The sequence below is a fragment of the Nansenia antarctica genome, assembly GCF_963989245.1.
Source record: "Nansenia antarctica genome assembly, chromosome: 2".
In the NCBI taxonomy this organism is placed as follows: domain Eukaryota; kingdom Metazoa; phylum Chordata; class Actinopteri; order Argentiniformes; family Microstomatidae; genus Nansenia; species Nansenia antarctica.
The window spans coordinates 73,143,448-73,162,702 of record NC_137675.1 but is presented as its reverse complement, the minus strand read 5'-3'; the positions used below and the strand labels follow the sequence as shown (position 1 = coordinate 73,162,702).

Here is a 19,255-nt window from a genome sequence, read left to right as displayed (position 1 = left end):
TCCTGTCATCTCTCTCTCTCCTTCCTGTTCCTCTCTCCTACCCTCCCTGCCTCTCTCTCTCTCTCTCTCTCTCTCTCTCTCTCTCTCTCTCTCACACACACACTTTCTCTCTCTCCTGCAACCTGCTTTCTAATCAATAACTCATCTCTCGACGTCGATTCCCCTCTTCCCCCACAGGAAAACAAACGTCCTTCCACAGGACAAACAAAGGGAAGAGAAAAGAGAGCGAGGGGAGGGTGAGAGGTCTCTGGATAATTTAGAAAATACTGTAAACCTGATGAAATACCTAAACAGCCATCTGTGTCACAGAGTAGGAAGGAGAGAGGAGGAAAGGTGAGGAGAGAGAGAGAGAGAGAGAGAGAGAGAGAGAGAGAGGTAGAGAGAGAGAGAGCGTGAGAGAGAGAGATTGAAAGGGTAGTTATGGGATGGATGATTAGCCCCTGTCTCCAAGGTTACACTTTACAACTGTATCACTGCAGAGTGGGAGAGAGCGGTGAGAGCGGAGGGGGGCGAGGAGGGTGGGGAGGGGAGGGGAGGGGAGCTATGTTGTAGAGGGGAGCTGACATGGGCCGTCCATCATATGAGACTGAATTAAAGAAGACAGAGTCACCTTGCTCTGACACTGACCTTCACACTGAAGAGTAATGCAGGTCCTGACCTCTAGACTCAAAACCAACACTCATTCTAACCTCCAACATCAAAATGACTCAACATTATACTGACCACCAGACCAGAACACCAAAAAAAAGATAGAGGGAGACAGAAGATAGATGTTAGGATGAGTGACATGTGACAGACCTGAAAACAAGAGGGGGAGAGAGAGAGAGAGAGAGAGAGAGAGAGAGAGAGAGAGAGAGAGAGAGAGAACACTATTCCAGCCAACTACAAGAATTGACCTTTTCAAGAAGGAAAAAAATAAAACTTGTTTGCTTCTCTTAGTCATTGAGTCCCCTCCTCCCTCTCAAATCCCTCTCCATCTCCTCTGTCCTCTCCTCACATCTCCCCATCAGTTTCTATTTCCCCCTCCATGGCACGCTCAGTTCTCTCTCCCCTCCACCAGCGCCGATTCCTAATTCACCTAGGGTGAATAAGGTAATATCTATATAGAGCGATAGCTAAAAAAGAAACTAAGAAATTGAAAATATAAGATTGTGGTCAGAGGCCGAAGGCTTTAGGGGTTACAGCTTTGTTGCGAACGCAGAGCCCGGAATTGCACGCAGCCGGTTTTAATCTCAAGTAAGTAGTTGCTGCTGTACCCTTGAGTCATGTCGATACCACCGCCAGAGAGGTGAAAATGAGAATTGTTAGGTGCTTTTGCATAATCTATTCAGTGTGACCGTGCACTGCACCCTGGTTAAGGTGTATGCAATGGGAGGTGAGGTAGCATCAGCACTTTGAAGGGTGTGTTCATACACAAGGCTCCCATAATTAAAACACTTGGGTTCTCTACTTACCTCTTGTTTACAGTAGCTACCACACACACCTTTGACCATGAGGACGAGGACATGCGTTCTCACATGAAAATACCCCCACAAAAACACACAGAAAGAGACTGTGCATGTTTCAATGAAATGCATACCATTCACGTGCACTCACATGGATATGCACATAAGGTATTCAAAGCAGAGCACTGTCTATTTGTCCTCTGTCGCACATGCATGCACGCACGCACACACACGCGCACACACACACACACACACACACACACACCCTTGGGTTAGTCAATAATTGTAACCCTGAGTCAGTAGCATTCAGAGGCTGACCCCTTGGCTAACCTCCAGTCAGCACGAGAGCTGTGTTCACCGGAGGCTTAACACCAGCCCACGATGGGACACATACACACACACACACAGACAGACACACACACACACACACACACACACACACACACACACACACACACACACAGACGTCAGGCGCAGGCGTAGGTCAGCCATCAGGGTCATAATACACACCCTGCAGCCAGCCAGTCCATAGCTCTTGTGTCAAATAAGCTTTAACACACTGACATAAAGCCTGAACCCACACATACAGCCCTCAATTACATGGTACAGAAACAACCCAACTATGTATTGTCCATGTTCACATACTGCACAGTATAAGAACATACTGTACATATAGTTTATACACAAAACACCATACATATTCAAATTCAAGAATACACAGAGAATCATATGCAGACACAAATACACACACACACACACACACACACACACACACACACACACACACACACACACACACACACACACACACACACACACACACACACACACACACACATACATACTCATGCACACCCGGACACACACACACACACACACACACACACACACACACTCTTTTGTGACATTCTACAGTTGCTTCACTTGAGAATCAAAATAACCACCAGCATCTCACTACACATTTTGTGAAAAAACAATGTAATTTTTATTCCATAAATTTCTCAGTATGGCACATGAACAGAGATTGAATGGTCTGAAAAAGATTTGGCACAGAACCTTTAAACAAATCCCCCCTCCTCCTCCTCCACACACACACACACACACACACACACACGCACACGCGCACACGCGCACACACGTGACATGTTTTCAGTGTTAATACACACCCATGGTTATAACAGGTTAGAACAGAGTCATAAGAAACAATCACAAGAACAACCATAGTCAATATTGCAGAAGAAAAGCTGAAACGAACCAAAGAAGCAGATGGAACCATGTTTAATTGAACAGAGGGAAGGAAATATCAGAAGCGTCGGCTTGATGTAGTGTTTGTTTTCCTTTTTTCCTGAGAGAGGGTTGGGGGGTTGAAGTAGCAAGAGCATGTGTGTTTGGAATGCAGGGGTAAGTAGAGAATCACAGTCCTCTCATCATCGTTCCAGGGGGGCTGAGAATGAGGAAAAGAGGGGTAGTGAAAGAGAAAAAGGAGGGATGAGGTAGATAGAGAGGAGAGGAGAAGGAGAGCAGCAGGAAGAGAGGAGAGATGAGGGGGGAGAGAGAGGAGAGGAGGAATGTGAAGCATGCTCTCTGTGTGCGTATATGTGTGACTCAGAGGGAACCTATGATAGACAGGGACTGATGCTTTATCTACATTTCTGAAGGAGAGGGTGAGAAAAGGAGAAAAGGAGGGGAAATCAAGCGTGCTCCCCCCGCTTCCCGTGGGTCAGGGACAGAGGAGTCATCCCCCCCCTCCCCCGGGTGCTGGCTGACATATAAGCACTGCAGCGCTGTCCCTCATGTCTCCTCTCTCACACACGGATACAGTACACACATACACACACACACACACACACACACACACACTGAGTCAGAGACATACACACAGAGGCACAGACAGATATACTGTATACACACACACACACACACACACACACACACACACACACAGAGGCAGAGACATACACAGACAGACACACAGACAGATATACACACACACACACACACACAGAGAGGTAGAGACATACACAGACAGACACACAGACAGATATACACACACACACACACAAACTGAAGCAGACAGGATAAGGAGTGACAGGACATCTCGGAATGTCCTCTGCCAGCCAACCTCATCTCTCATTCCTCCTGTCCACCTCCTCTCTAGTCAAGCCCCAGCTCTCTCTTTTTTATCTCTGTCCCTCTCTTTCCTGCCCTCCCTCAAATGTACTCTCTTCCCTGTGGACAATGGGCGTGGCCTTCCTGGGGGGACAGGAGTTTGTTCTATGATGAGTGGAGGGGGGGGGGGGGTGGTCTGTGGGCAGCCATGCTGGACTTGTGTGGTGAACCTGTGGTGAATGCATGGGCCCTGTTCAGAAACTGCACAGTTTGAGCACATTAGCATCCAATGCTTAGCCAGCGGAGTGCAGCTTGTGGCCAGTAGTGTAGAGCCATGTGAAAATGCACATCCGAGGTGGGTGTCAGAGACACAGCATGGGGAGAAAACGGAGGAGTCGTGACATGAGAATGATGAAACCAGGCCCCGATTAATAAATCAGTACTAATGAGGAACGCAGCATGGTTCAAAAATGAAAAGGAGGAGGAGGGGAGGGAGAGAAGGAGGAAAAAAGTTACTTTTAAAGTAAAAATCAATACTTCCTGTTAAACTTCATTTCACATTGATGAAGGTTTACTCTGGCTACTCTGGCATCTCCCTTTCAATTTGCCCAAATGCCTTGTGGTCCTCCAGCGCAGTGTGTGCAGTGTGCGACAGATGCTTGTGGCATGGAGAGCAGAATCTGGGTCAGCCCTGCCCCTCCTGCAGCTCCTGCCTGGCTGGCTTGAGGTTCTGACCCCTCAGTGTCGGCGTCTGCTCGTCTGACTTGACCCTTTGTCCTACCGGGGGACTCTCGCGCCGCTGTCTCCCCCATACGGGTGGACTGCTCCATTATCTCACCATAGCCTCACAGCGTGTGTCCCTCTCACCAGATGTACACCCACTGCCCTTCCATAGGGTGCACGGACCAGACCAGAACCACACTTGCACTTCAAAGCCCTTGTAATATACTCTATGGCCTCTGCCCAGCTTCAAACAAGCGTCAGGCACAGTGGAGTGCGATTATGATGCTGAGCCAAGGCGCCCATAAACAGTCAATCTGGGAGCTAGGTAGTGTTGCTGTGGAATGGGGGGAGGGGGGGGGGGGCGGTGTTTGGAGACTTGACTGCAAGCTTGTCCTCTGAGAGGAGAGGAGCACAGCTGCTGGCTCAGCACATCCTTTAATAGTCACGGATGGTTCAGGACATTCCGATACAATTCCATAACTCCACACATCGGACACACAGGATACGTTCCAGAATATTCCAAGGGATCAGTGTTCAAGGCAGAGGTGGCTCTCCAATGCTTACGATTACCGGATTACAGTGGTCGGATGCTCTCCCCAGAATGGAGATCTTAGTATTGTAGAACACTCAGAAAGAAGGTCTAAGTGTTCCAGAGTGTTCTACCTGGGAACAGGGTGTTCCAGAGTGTTCTACCTGGGAACAGAGTGTTCGAAAGCATTCCTGATTTGAGGAACAATGTGTTCAGGGACGGATGGATTTACGAGTAACAAGGTCTATAACAATGACTTTAGCCATTACTCTGTACAGTACAATTACATGGTTTCAGGCATGTTGCATTATACCATTTGAGTAACACTGATTGGTGCTCCTTCTTAAGTAACCCTAACCTGAGACACTCCACCCAAGTCTTTGGTGACCTCTACCACGACACAGTCATGTAGAGGACATCCTAGTTATCTAGGATCAGGAGACACTGTTCATCTTTCTCATGTCACAGCATGGAACGCAGAGAACAGTGATATGTCCTGTCATTTCCCCGTCACAAGCTCTCAAGTCAACCAAAACGGACATCTTGTGACAGAGGACACGGTTACCAAGGAAACAAGGAAATAAGCCATGTGTTAATGTCTCTCCCATCTCAAATTAAGGACACCTTCACAGAACATAAAGCCAAAGCCGCTACACCAAAGCACCATGGGAACTGTGGAGAGGTATGTGTTAACCCCACCACACATAGCCACACATCATATTAACAAAGCCCTGCTCAATCTATAAATCAGTCAATCAATCAGAGTGTGTGTGTGTGTGTGTGTGTGTGTGTGTGTGTGTGTGTGTGTGTGTGTGTGCGCGTGTGTGTGTGTGTGTGTGTGTGTGTGTGTGTGTGTGTGTGTGTGTGTGTGTGTGTGCTCACTGGTGTGTTTGTGCGTGTGTGAGTGAGTGAGTGTGCGCTTGTGTGTGCTTGTGCGCTCATGTGTGTGCGTGCGCGTGCATGTGTGTACGTGTATATACAGTACTGTTTCAGTACAGTTTCTTTTACAAATCATACTGATGACACAGAGACGTCCATCAACATCTGGTCTTAAACCCTTAGAAACATCATCCTTGCAGTGACAAAATGGCTAAATAACACCAACCAGCCTCACTCACACAAACAGTAAAAGACATAGCTTGCACAGTAATCAAAACCCAGACTGCAGGAGATGCTGCTATACAGAGACACAATGAAATAAGCAGAGTGTCTGTAAACTAGGAAAACAGTGACACACTGGCACACAAAACCTCTCACTGCACTTTACAGCATATCAGCGGCCATCACCATAATAATATGCCATTTAGCTGATGCATTTATCCAAAGCGACTTATAATTACATTATAGTGAATGCATACATTTTTCTGTATATATGGTCCCAGCAGGAATTGAACGCACAACCTAAGCATTGCTAGCGCCATGCTCTACCAACTGAGCCGCAGAAGACCACTGAGCCACAGCAACTGCAATCTGCTTTCATGGACTGTCTGATGGCTGTAAAAAATATTATGGCAATAATAATGCTTATAAATTACAGCGGTTTGACGCTTTTGGCCTTGACAACGGGGAGAAAATTAGCGTTAGCGCCGAAGCGCATGCATCATTGACACTACACATATCAATAATGCAGCGAGCTCCACTGTCATTTCGCGTCTATTTTTAAATGCTTATGGCGACAGAAAATAAATTAAATTCTGGGGTGCATCGCCAAGTTTGTAACACTGTGCTTTACATTGTGTGATGTGCTCCTCTGGACTGGCTCAAATGGTGGAACACAACATCCACCCTCTCTGGCACCCACTTTAACAATACTGTCAAATGGTTTTGCCTCACCTTCTGTTAAAGCTCAAGATGAAAACCAGGTTAGTAAAAATGGGCCTTCACCTCACAGCCTTAACTTGACAGATCAGACCACAGGTTTGACTGCAACACACAAGATCACTGACAGAGAGGCCATGGGCCCCTGTCCGATCAAGACACACTAGCCTTATTTAGCTGGTTAGAGAGTGAGGAGAATTGAGACTATGGCACATGACTTGACCCTAAGCTTGTCACCTCAGAATGGGGAGCTGTGATTGAGAATACCTTTCACCGCTTAGGCTTATCCCAATATGCAGGCGGAATAAAATTGCTGTTTTTACTTAAAGTGTCAGTGAGAGGATCATGGAACAGCCTGGAGCAGAGGGAAACCGACAGAGCTGGTTTAAACTGGGGATTTAAAATGGAGGTCTGGAGGCCCCCCTTCCTCTCTCCCTCCTTACACAACCCATCCAGTACAGTACATTTGCTCACCTTGGTGCGCGCGCGCATACACACACACACACACACACACACACACACACACACACAAAGTGAAGCATAATTACAACATTACAAATAAATGCAATAGTAATAATTCTAAATACTTCTCTAGGTACTGTCTGTACTTCATGAAATTCACACTCACATACCTCTCCACGAAACAAACAAAAAAACAAACAAACACAGGCACACATGCGCGCACACACACACACACACACACACACACACACACACACACACACACACACACACACACACACACACACACTGATGGTCTCCTATTCCCTGAATGGCTGAGTGAGCGGCCCTTTTCTACATAGTAAACACAGCATTTCCATCTGTGTGTTCAGTATGTGTTCAGTGCTCTGTGACTCAGTCACTGCAGTATGGTGACTGTGTGGCTCCAGCCAAGCTGTGTCTTTCTGCCACTAAACAAATGTGGCCTTGGTTGTGTGACTCTTCCTTAGGGCTTCATAGTGCTTTATAATGCTTTCTGAAGTGAGTTGCTGTATATGAGGGGCTGAGGGAATTACAGCCCTTCTTTTCAAGCCTGGGCTCACTTCTAAACACACACACACACACACACACACACACACACACACACACACACAAACAAGCCCACATGACACTTTCTCTCCATTTATTTGAACAAATGAATATGTAAATAAATTGTGAGGGGAATAGGGATCCCTAGTGTTGGGAAAAGGAATATGTTAATGACTGGTGCAGGGGATGTGAGTGTTAATCACATATGTGTAGGGTACATGAATACGTTTAGCACTAGTGTAGGGGATATGCAAATTATGCGAAAAGCTATGGATATGTAAATCACTTGCATGACAGAAAAGGGAGAATTAAAAGTGTAGGGTGTAAGTCACTGGTATAAGCTAAATAAATGTTAATGATTTGCATAAACAACATAAATGTGTAAATCAATTGTGTGAGCGACATGAAAAAGGTGAAATGACATTCTATGGGAAAAGGCATTCTATACTGTCCGCTCCCTCCCATTTGCATCCGAACCCCAAATCAAGATGCTATGATGAGGACTGTCGCAGCGGCAACAGTTGCCAGGGAAACCTCACCGTAGGAACCTGTAGGGCATTGTGTTGGACTATGGGCACACTGTGAAAGGTGATTTGCTACTGTTGGAGGAACACAAGTCGGCGTGTAGAGATATGCCGTCTTAAAGGAACGTGATTGACAGGGGGCATCAGGCACCGAATGAGGTGCAAGCTGTGACGCTGTTTGGCGCATTAGTCTGAGGGTATGTAGTCATGGCAACGGGGTGTTGACATAGCGCAATCGCACTCTGAGCACTGATAGCGATGACATTCAGAAAAGCACAGAGCGAGAGCGTGAGTAAGCTTGTAAACCAGAGCAGGGCCTCTCCTGTCCCCCTGTGCAGAAAAAAAGACCCAATGCCGGCCATTTCACATTCGCTGTGTCTGATCTCAAGCAGAGCTGCATTAGAGTCAAAAGGGATACAGACAGTGATATTTCAATCAAATGGAAAATAACAAAAAATAAATGCCACTGAGTTTCACAGAGTTCAATCGCTATTTTGTGTGCCAGGTTTTTTAATTCAATGTGACTTCTGCTAACAGAACATCTCTCATAATTATAACCAGTGTAATTAGCTAATTATAATAACAATAACAATATTACAATTAAGATAACACTTGATTTAAAAGCAGAAAAAAAAAGAAAATAATCAAACTAGATAAAAACCCAAAATGAAAAACACTTATTATCATAATAGTTTTGTTTTTAAAAGATCTATAAGTTTCTATATTTTTCATTTAATTTGTCCTTTTTCTTTAGAAAAAATTCACCCAGCGCTATATAAGTCATCTAATCTTTCTCTCTCTCGCTTTCATTGAATAGGTTTTGCTTACCTTTCAAACGTTTCAAAATGCTGTCCTCCTTTAGCTCCCTGTTTCCATAAATTCCATTCATACATGAGAACACTGTTTACGTTTTGATATAATCCTCTGCAAACGAGCAGTCTTCATCAAAGGTTCATGTCCTGTCTCTTGTAACATAATAAAATGAGCGGTCCTGATTGGCTGAGACTTGTGATATACAAACAGAGGAGTTACTGAGAGGAGAAGTTGAGTGTGAGGATGTTGGGGTGGACAGTTTTTGAAAGCCATCTGTTTGCTGTTGCAAGTGGATGTTTTGTTCGGTGGTGCACAGTCCATCCCCTGTTGCTGTTCTGATTGTGGAGATTGTAGCAATCATTGTTGTTCCATGTGTTTCTGAGTACATTTTCTGAAGAGAAAATCACTTCCCACAAGATCAATCATAAACATCACTTTCATATACAAATGAAAAAGATGTACTACTACTTTGTTACCTGTGAATGATAATAATAATAATAATAATAATAATAATAATAATAATAATAATAATAACAACCGTAATCGTATTCATCATATTTCTTTCAATTTCAGTATATATTACAAGATGTATTTTGCTGAAACCAATTTCAGAGCAATATTTGACCTTTTTGATCACGGAGCATGCTAAACCTAGCTTTTAGACATACTGCACTGTAGTGACAGTATAAGGTTCTTAAGCATTTACTGTTCACTATATCCTCATTATAATCATCTTTAAACAAATACAAAATCAAGTTTATTATTATTATCACTATTATTATTATTATTATTTATTTATTATCATCATTATTATCAAGCCAGATTGTATATCAAATGGTGATTTGTAATAATATGTAATATTTTCACAATAAATGGGGTGTAAAGATCACCCTTCTCCAATGACCCTGTTTATGTAAATGCAACAGGAATACTTTGTGAGGCTACAAAAAGCCAAAATAAATTCAATCAAACACTCTTTCCCAGTTTTCCTTTTCACCTCTTGCAAGGCCACTCTCCACTATGTCATTTTCCAGCACAGTGGGAGAAGCCATCTTGTTTTTAGCTGAAGAAAGTCTTTATAGAGATGACCGCTATGACAGCAGTTTGTATATTCTTCAAGAAGCTGTGGCTTTCAGTCAGAAACTTGGTAAAGATTCTTCATAATTTATTCCTTTCAAACGAAAATATATGTATATATAATATGTACTTTCACAGTCTATTTGTATCTTTCCATGTCCTTTTTGCCATTTGTTTTTTGCCCCCTATTTCTCTACTTCCCCTTCAAAGAGAGTGACCAGTCAGGCGTGAAGGGGGGGAGATGGTGAGAGTGTGACAGAGTCCACTCTGTAAAACACAACTGCTGTTGTTTCCTCTTTCTGCACAGTGCTTGTCTGACACTAAACTGTGTTCTGCTCAATAGTCCTGCACTGGTCTAATTTCTTTTCCCTGTTCTCTTTCCACTGAGTGCATGTGGGCAGCCCTGTACTGCTCTGGCACTGGCCCCAAACACTCATCCGATAACTTCAAGTGACAACTTCAACTTCAAGTGAATCAGATCTGATCTCTATATACAGTACATGGTAACTCTGATTGCGTTTTTTGATACACAAGGTGATCTATAAACATAGTGATTCTCATTGTATGTGTGTACATTAACTATACCATAGTCCCTCTGGCTGTGTGGGTGCTGATGAAAATATAGTTTTATAGGGCTTTTACTTTGGCACAGATTTGAGCAGGTTTGGCACATAGTTAGTCAATCTCATAATGCACTGGTATATATGATGGTTGGTAGAGTGTATCTGTGTGTGTTGGTGTGTGTGCAGATGAGTGTCTGAGCAGCTGCTAATGCTAGGTGTTGGGCAGACACAGTACAGGTGTGACACTCTCTCTCTTTGACTCTCTTTCTGTTTCTCTCTATATGTCATATTTTCTATTATGCCTTGTCCACAACGCAAACTCTCTATCAACATCTGACCATGGGAATTGTACAATCAGACCCCCCCCCCCCCCCCTCTCTCTCTCTCTCTCTCCCTGTCACTGTCCCTCTCTTCACCCCTTTCTCTCTCTTTTTCTCAGATCTGAGTCTCTTGCACGTTTTCCTTAGAGCCGCTCTTGAAGAGCAGCGGCTCGATCTGAGGGTTCTGGCCTTTGCCCATGAGCCCCTTCAGAGAGCTATGGATGCCCATCTGGGGTAGGGGCATGGGGCAGGGCAGGGAGCCGCCCGAGGGGGTGCCCCCGCTGGTAGAGGTGGGGCCCTGGGAGCAGGAGATGGGGGTGCTCTGGGTCTGGGAGCAGGGAGAAGGGTTGTTGTTGTTGTTGAGGCCCATTCCGGAAGCCGTGCCCATGCCCAAGCCCATCATGTTGTTGTTAAAGTGGTGTGCCTTGTAGTAGTGGTTCAGGTGCTCCGCTCTGGCCAGGTTAGGCAGGTTAACGATCTCCGGATGGTGCAGACGCATGCTCTGGCCTCCTCCGACCCCGCCACAGCCGCCCCCCTGAGGCACGGTGGAGCCCCCTGAGATGCCGCTCCCGCGCCCACTGTTTCCGGCTCCGATCTCGTCCTCCACGTTGATGATCTCGATGGCGCGGGCGGGGCCGTGGTGCTTGTGCAGCTGGTGCTGCTTCCTCAGCTTGTAGAAGACCACCAGCATCACGGCTGCCATGAAGGTGATGGCTACGAAGCAGCCAATGATAATCTTGGTGGTCTTCATCACATCGTCCAGGCCGGAGTAACCCGGCTCAGTGATGGGCACAGTGAAGGTGGGCCGAGTGGCCCGGGGGGAGTAGGAGGACCAACCGGCCGAGAGGGAGGAGGCAGTGGTGGGCACCCCATCTGGCCATAGGTGACCAGAGGGGGTGGGACCAGGGATGCGGATTATGGTCTCGTTTGGGGAGCGCAGGGCGGGTTCTTCCCCCTCGTTGGACTCCAGGGTTTCCACGGTGACGGTGGTGAAGTAGGTGTAGTTGACGCTGACGTCACCGGCCGCGGTGACATTGAGCACGGCGGTTGCCGTCGTGTTGCCGGCCGAGTTGGTCACCATACAGGTGTATTGGCCTGTGTCGCGCAAGGTGACGTTGGTGAAGTTGAGCGTGCCATCGTGCAGGACGGAGATCCGGACGCGGTAGGAGCCATGGGTCATCAGGGTGCCATTTGGAGTGATCCAGTTGACGGAGGTCATGGAAGTACCGGTGCGGCACTTCAGCTCGGCCGCCATGCCCTCTGTCACATTGAGGTCAGTGGGCGGCTCCACAATGACGGGGGCATAGCAGGTGAAATGGCTCTGGTCCAGCTCGCCGATGTATCTGCCCTTCAGGCCCGGGGGGGCGTGGCAGCGAGCACAGCAGGTCGTGTTGCTGGGCACTGTCTCCTTCAGCCACCAGCTGAGCCACAGCACATCACAGTTGCACACCCAGGGGTTGTGGTTGAGGTGCACCCTCTCAAGTTGGTGCAGAGGGGTGAAGAGGTCGTGGGGCAGTGAGTGCAGGGAGTTGTGGGACAGGTTGAGCTCCTCCAGGTTCTTCAGGTCGTCGAAGGCATTGCGCTCAATGACGGACACCTGCGAGTGCATGAGCCACAGCTTACGCAGTGACACCAGGCCCTGGAAGGACCCCGGCCGGATGATTTCCAGACGGTTCCCCGACAGCTCCAGCTCCTCCAGCCGCACCAGGGCTGTCAGGTTGGGGATGTCCTTTAGCCCGCACATGCCCAGGTTCAGGTAGCGCAGGTTGATGAGACCCACGAAGGCGGCATCCGAGATAAATTCCAGCTTCTTGAGTTCTCCCAGGTCGAGGCGGCGTAGTGAGGGCACGCGGTGGAAGGCATAGCCCGGCAGGGTCTCGATGGGGTTGTTCCGCAGCCACAGCTCTCGTAGTTTGCTGAGGTACTCGAAGGCATGCGACGGCACCATGGTGAGGCGGTTATCGAAGAGCTCCAGCGTGTTGAGGTTGGGCAGGCCATTGAACGCTCCCACCTCGATCTGACGAATGTGGTTCTTAGACAGCTGAAGGATCTCAAGATGTCTCAATTGCTTAAAGGTGTCCGACTTGATAACCTGGTGGGTGGAGAGGCAAAGGGGTAAGGTTAGTATATAGGGGTGCACAGAAATGTAATTATCTGTATCTGTATCTATTCAATTATCTGTATCTGTATTCGGATAGAAGACCTGAAGTGGGTGTGATTTATACCGGAAGTCATGTTAAATGATTAAATTAATTATAATTAATATTGGCATATAATTAATTATGAAATAATATATTTCCACATCCTCATACTGTATGGTTCATCTCTCTCTTTTCATTATAATTTTTCACTTTATTTTATGTTTAAGTTTTATGAACTGCCTGAACTCTACCAACCCCCCCCCCTCCTTTAACTGGGGGACATTGAATAATCAGAAAATCGAAAGATTCTGTTTTGCATTGGAAATAGAAACTAACAGTACAGATATATTTAAAAATATATAAAAATATCCTTCAGTTGAAGGAAATAATCTTAAATTCCAATGATGCTGCGTTTTTTGAAAATGTTAGTTTTTCATAATATGGGACCTTTAACGTTACTGCAGTTCGCTATGTAAATGTGAATAATTTCTCACGATGTGAGAGTTTCGCATCGAGGCAGCTCTCAGCCTGTGTGGCAAATGAAATGACTAGTTAGTGAATTCCTATGTTGCAAACAGAAGGGCATTTTTATCTTGTGGCCATCCACAATGATATGAATCGATTTGAAGAAACATAATGGCTGACACACAGATATGTCAATCATGGCTTTTTGGGGGGGGATTATAACAAGCAACTTTGGTTAGAATCTGTATCTGTTTCCATATTTGTGCTTTTTCCGAATAACGTATTTGTATTTGGGTACATCCCTATTAGTATGTAACACATGATGAGTGACTGGATGTGACTGGCGACTGGGTGCCTGTAAAGGCATCTGGAGTGGCTGTTGGATAGAGTGGGACAACAAGAGAACGGATGTAGAACGCAGAGAATACAGAGGCTATTCAGAGCATCAGCATTACTTTCGCAACCATGAAGATCAACTCAAATCTCATAATGGGTGATAACAAATACTCCATATTACTAATAAGGGGCAATTGCATAAAACAAGGATGACAAAATTCACACCTATTAAAAAAGAACTGAATATGTCTGAAAGGCTTTGACACATAATCTGATATCTCCATTTTGTAAACGAACAGACAACAGCTGTGATCTTTTTCTCTGCGAGGGTTATGTTTCATGGTAAACTTCGACTTTGTGGGCCCCGGACACCCCAAACTAGCATCTATGCTGTCCAAATTGTGCTCATTTGGCGAGGAGTCAAAGACACAAAGCTAGTGAGCGAGACTAAAAGCCCCTTAAATCTCTGACTGTGTGAGATATATGTAGCCACGGGCCTGTGTGAGGCAGAGAGAGAAGCTACTGGAGGCAGGCCATAGCCTCCTCCGTATGTAGAGCAGGGGGGGGGGGGCATTGGGGAGGGGGTGGGGGTGTTTAAGAGGGGGTGGGAGCTGTCAAAGCTGTGCTCGTAGGACAAGAAAATACAAGCCAGAGAATCTAGGATGCCTTCAGGTGTTAAAACATTTTTAGATTTTTAATCATTTCAAGTGGGGCTTCAGGATACAACAAACTGAATCAGAACATGTTCGCTAAGGCGAGGCGTAATGAATAGTGTTATTATTTCTTTAATTTTCAACGAGCTGCATCCCTTCAGCCACTGAGGAGCAAACCAGGAAGTGTCCCCTATTCCCTCTGTTGTACTGTAGTTCAATGAGTTGCTTCTCTGAGTAGCTTTGTGATATTACTTTTATGACTATATCGCTTTCATTACTGCTTTACTACAAACTTTGCCAACCCTGGAACATTAACCATACTTACAAAACCTAGAGACAGATTTGTAGGTAGGGGATAGCCCAAAAAATAAATTACGAAGGAACCTATAGGTCAGTGAATATAGTGGTAATGTAAGTTAATGTAAGTACAAATACCTAAAGTACAGCCAATTTCGTAAAGCTTTGAAATGCATGGCATGAGAATCGCAGGAGGCCCCATTTCTACTTGTACTGTACACAATACATGTGCTTCACATTGGTGAATGGAGGTTAATGGTCTCCCTATGCAGCCGTAAAACCACAAAGGCTACCTTGGGGCTCTACACAATCTGGTAGTACACATGGTGGGCCTCCTGTTTTTGGTCTGTTTGACTTACGTTTTACGACCCTAAATTTGAATCACTGAAAGATTCCTCTAAACTCACATAAAATGAGTGTAATCTACACTTCCCAACCACAAATGTACATATAGAAATGGAATCAGAGTCAATTTAAGGAAATATGTACCATGCAGTAACTCACAGGCAACCAACACACACAAACATAATCCTCAGTGTCAATATTTACCTGTATGGTGTTCTCTTGCAGGTTGAGGTATCGTGTGTTGACTGATATGCTGTCCGGCACCTCATCCAAGCTCTGTCTCGTACAGATGACCCGACTGGCCTGATTGGAACAGGTGCAATGGGTGGGGCAAGCAGAGGCGGCTCCAACAACTTCTGGCCCAGGGAGGAGGAGCCGCAATAGCAGCTGGGCCAATAGGAGGAGGAGGGGGGAGGGACAGGGAAGGCAGGTCACCGTGGTGATGCGCATGGCAACTGGGACATGACCCTGCCCTTTTCCCAAAGGTGTTGATGAGTTGATTCCAAGCTGATGGATATCTGAACAATGTTTACTGTGCCTATTCTCTCCAGTGGCAGTTTGTTCTTTTTAATGTTTCATTTTTCAATGTGTTTTGTCCTCTGTCTATATTTGTTGTTTTTTTCCCTTGTTTTTCTAACATAAAAATTTGCACATAAACAGATGTCTCTCCTTTTTTCTGTTGTCTAGGGATTTGAGTGAAGCCTTTGAGAAGCATCCCAGAGTTACTGTAAAAGAGAAAGAGAGAAAAGAGAAAAAAAACGTATATTAGAGATAGTACAGCACAGACCTTGCTTCTGTGTTTACACCGAACCCCCTCCTACCCCCCCCCAAAAAAGGACAGAAAAAACCTTCATGGCTTGAAAAACACTAGAAAGTGCGTCATCGCTCATCTTAAAAGGTCAACTCTTACAGTAAATCGCTATCATAAACAGCAACGTCATCAAATATAATAGATTCACAAACATCTCTGCAATCCTTTCGCCAACTGGAACATTAACCTCCACAACACACTGCAGGTGAGTGTCAATTCTTTAGGCCAATTATTATGCTGGAATCCTCCAGAACCTACCAAGCTGGCTTTTACCTTTTTTCTCTCTCTTACATCACCTACAGTATGCTCACTGAAGAGCAAACAGGTTTTAGTTCAAGTAAGTCATAGCAATAGACCTTGGAGGACGTTTACGTCTCAGTGCCACCGTTAGAACACCAGCACTGTGACTCCAGCACTGAAACACTCCTTTCATACTAGAATCACACCGGTATTGGGAGGACAGCGTTAATTCTATTTCCATACTAGCACAGCATTACATGCTCTAGGGGCTACAGGATTGTTGCGAATGGTGCAGTCTGCATTAACACTGATAGATGGCTAACTCAACTCAAGCTCCAAGAGACCGCGGAAGAGAGTTGCTCCCTCTCTGCAGGTTATTCAGACCTGAATAACCTTAAATAAGGGCATCCAGCAATCCAGTGACTATTATTAATGATGATGGCTGTAATGATGGGACTTTGACACGCAAACTCATTTGACACGCTGAGCATTCGCATTTGGCAGAGAAAAAAAGAAGAGGAGAGGGAGAAAGAGAGCGAGGGATTATTAATCTGATAGATGACTGTACAGCTGCGGGGAGAGGAGAGAATTATCAACACTACAGTAATAGATGAATACTGAACAGCTGCAGAGAGAGGGAGAGAAAGAGAGAGAGAGAGAGAGAGAGAGAGAGAGATGGAGAGAGGATATAGATGGAGAGGGGTGGCGTGAAATGGGTGATAGAGGATCAGAGACCAAAAGAGAGGTAGGAAGAGTAGGAAGAGTAAAAAAGAGAATTATGGTGGAGAATGAACGAGAGTAAAACAAAAAAAGAAAAAGAAAAAAGTAGGAGAGGAAAAAATAGGGGGAGAGAAGAAGAGACAGAGACATTAATATTAATAATCTCTCTCAGAGAGAGGGAGAGAGAGAGAGAGAGAAAGAGGAGAGGGGGAGAGGGGAAAGACTCAATAGAGAGATGAATATAAAACAGACAGAGAGATGGAGGGAGGGGAACGACAACACATAGATGCATATAAAACAGAGAGCAGTGGAGAGATGGAGGGGAAAGACAATACAGAGGAATGAATATAAAATAGATGGAGATGGGGGGAGCAAAGATATTTCTCTTGCTGAGCGGCGGTAGATGGGGGAGAGAGGGGAAAAGAGAGAGAGAGAGAGAGAGAGAGAGAGAGAGCAAAAGAAGGGTGAGATTGATCAATAATGCGTACGCAGAGTGCAATGACATTAAAACACACACAAAGACACAGTGATGAATCATATCTATGGCAGCAGCACCATCTCCCTGGTCGAACAGGATACCAGTCCCTGGCTATTTCCATACTGAGACTGGCTCCTGCCTTACTGGGACTGGCTGTTGCCTTACTGGCAACCCAATACCACAGCTCTGCAACCAGGACCAGTAGTGTTCAGACTGCGCTCTAAAACAGAAACTTCTGCTTGCTTTTTTTTTTTTCTTTCTTTCTTCCAATCAATTAACTACTTTTTTCTTTTTCTTTTTAAGTGCAGCAGCTGGTGCGGATGGTGATCGATTTCAGGCGCGGTACATATTATATATTATCATTGAAATGATTGCCACCTCTCTGGTTTTAATTGTAGCCACTATTAGGAGTGATAAGTAACTGCTAGAGTTATTTTAGGCAGCCGCCAGCAGAGTAGAATGAAAAAAGGTGCCAAACAAGACAGAGGAGGCTGAGATGGAGGTTGCTGGGAGCTGAGATGGATGTTGGATGTTTAGTGAGGGAGTTCGAGTCCGTTGAGAGGAATGAAAGTAGTTGGAGTTGGCGTCTGGTTGACTGTTGTCTGCACTGCTGTCAGCATCGGGATGTTTAAATGGCCTCTACCTCTCTTTCACTCTGTCTCTTCCCCTGCTAGTCATCTCTCTCTCCCTCTCCCTCTCTCTCCCTCTCTCTCTCTCTCTCTCTCTCTCTCTCTCTCTCTCTCTCTCTCTAACCACTACCTCTCCTTATCCCATCCTTGGCCCCCTCCCTCCTCTCTATCTCAACCCCCTCCTAAGCCACCTTCCTCCCCTCCTATTTTCTGGCCCTCTGTCTCCCCCTGTGTGCTGCAGTGTTCAGTCAGTGTGTAAATACTGCAATGACCTCTCAGTTTGATGAAAGATTAACCTGGTACACTGACACATATTAACCCTTTACCCTCTGTTCTCTGTCTGACTCACAGGAGAACACTGCGGCTTCATTCCTCCCCCTGTTCTCTCTCAATTCAAATCTTAGCCAAGAGTTACCATGGTTACCTATTCACCACACTCTCCATCCTCCATCCCCCCTCTCTCTCTCTCTCACTCTCACTCTCACTCTTCTCCCCAGCTGTAACCCACCCTTTCCACATTCACCCCCTCTCCCTGCCTCTAATTAACAAGCAAACACACACATACAAATGCATGGCCCCAACAAACTCTAACATACACTCACCAACTTTTATATCAGATAAAAAAAGTAGACAGATGTAGTGGAATTCATTCTCAGGAGGCCAAGGTTTTCAGAGGAATACATATCTTTATTGTCATGACAAAGACCTGGAGTAGTCTGCATAAAACTGATACTCATGCATAGTCAATAGTCATCCATGACCTTAAATAGGGCCTTTAGATGCACTCTTCCTGACCTTTCCTAACTCTGTCCATTGGTTCATGGTCACAGCTCACCCTTTGGCAAAATTCAGATTCGAAAGATATTGGTGAAGATTGACAGCTGTACCTCCCATTGGCAGCATCCTTCTTCGGGTCATATTTTTTGGGACAACCCCCTAGGGGTCATCAGGTGGCTGCTGCCCTTATGTCTTGATATCTTATTAATGACTTTGTTTGTCTCAAAGGAAGGATGTTACACAACTGTATTAGTATTATCCTGACACGGTCAGGAGGGTGTTCTTCTGCTTATTCTGTGGAATGGTCAAGATAAGTGTGTTTCCTTTTACAACAACAAGTTGTTGCAATAACAGGTCTCAATGGTCTTTATTAATACTCATACACGTTTATAAGTATAAGATGACAATGTTTT

General features: G+C 45.4%; 1 protein-coding gene across 1 annotated transcript; it reads right to left on the bottom strand.

The window, feature by feature from the left end:
• Nucleotides 1-11,065: 11,065 nt before the first annotated feature.
• Nucleotides 11,066-15,719, bottom strand: lrrc4ba (leucine rich repeat containing 4Ba; the record flags this gene model as incomplete). Its single annotated transcript, XM_080522494.1, has 2 exons — nt 15,392-15,719; nt 11,066-13,042 (listed from the first exon to the last, which is right to left on the bottom strand). The coding sequence occupies exons 1-2, from the start codon at nt 15,635-15,637 to the stop codon at nt 11,066-11,068; spliced, it is 2,223 nt and encodes a 740-aa protein (XP_080378620.1). The 5' UTR covers nt 15,638-15,719.
• Between the last annotated feature and the right edge of the window lie 3,536 nt (nt 15,720-19,255).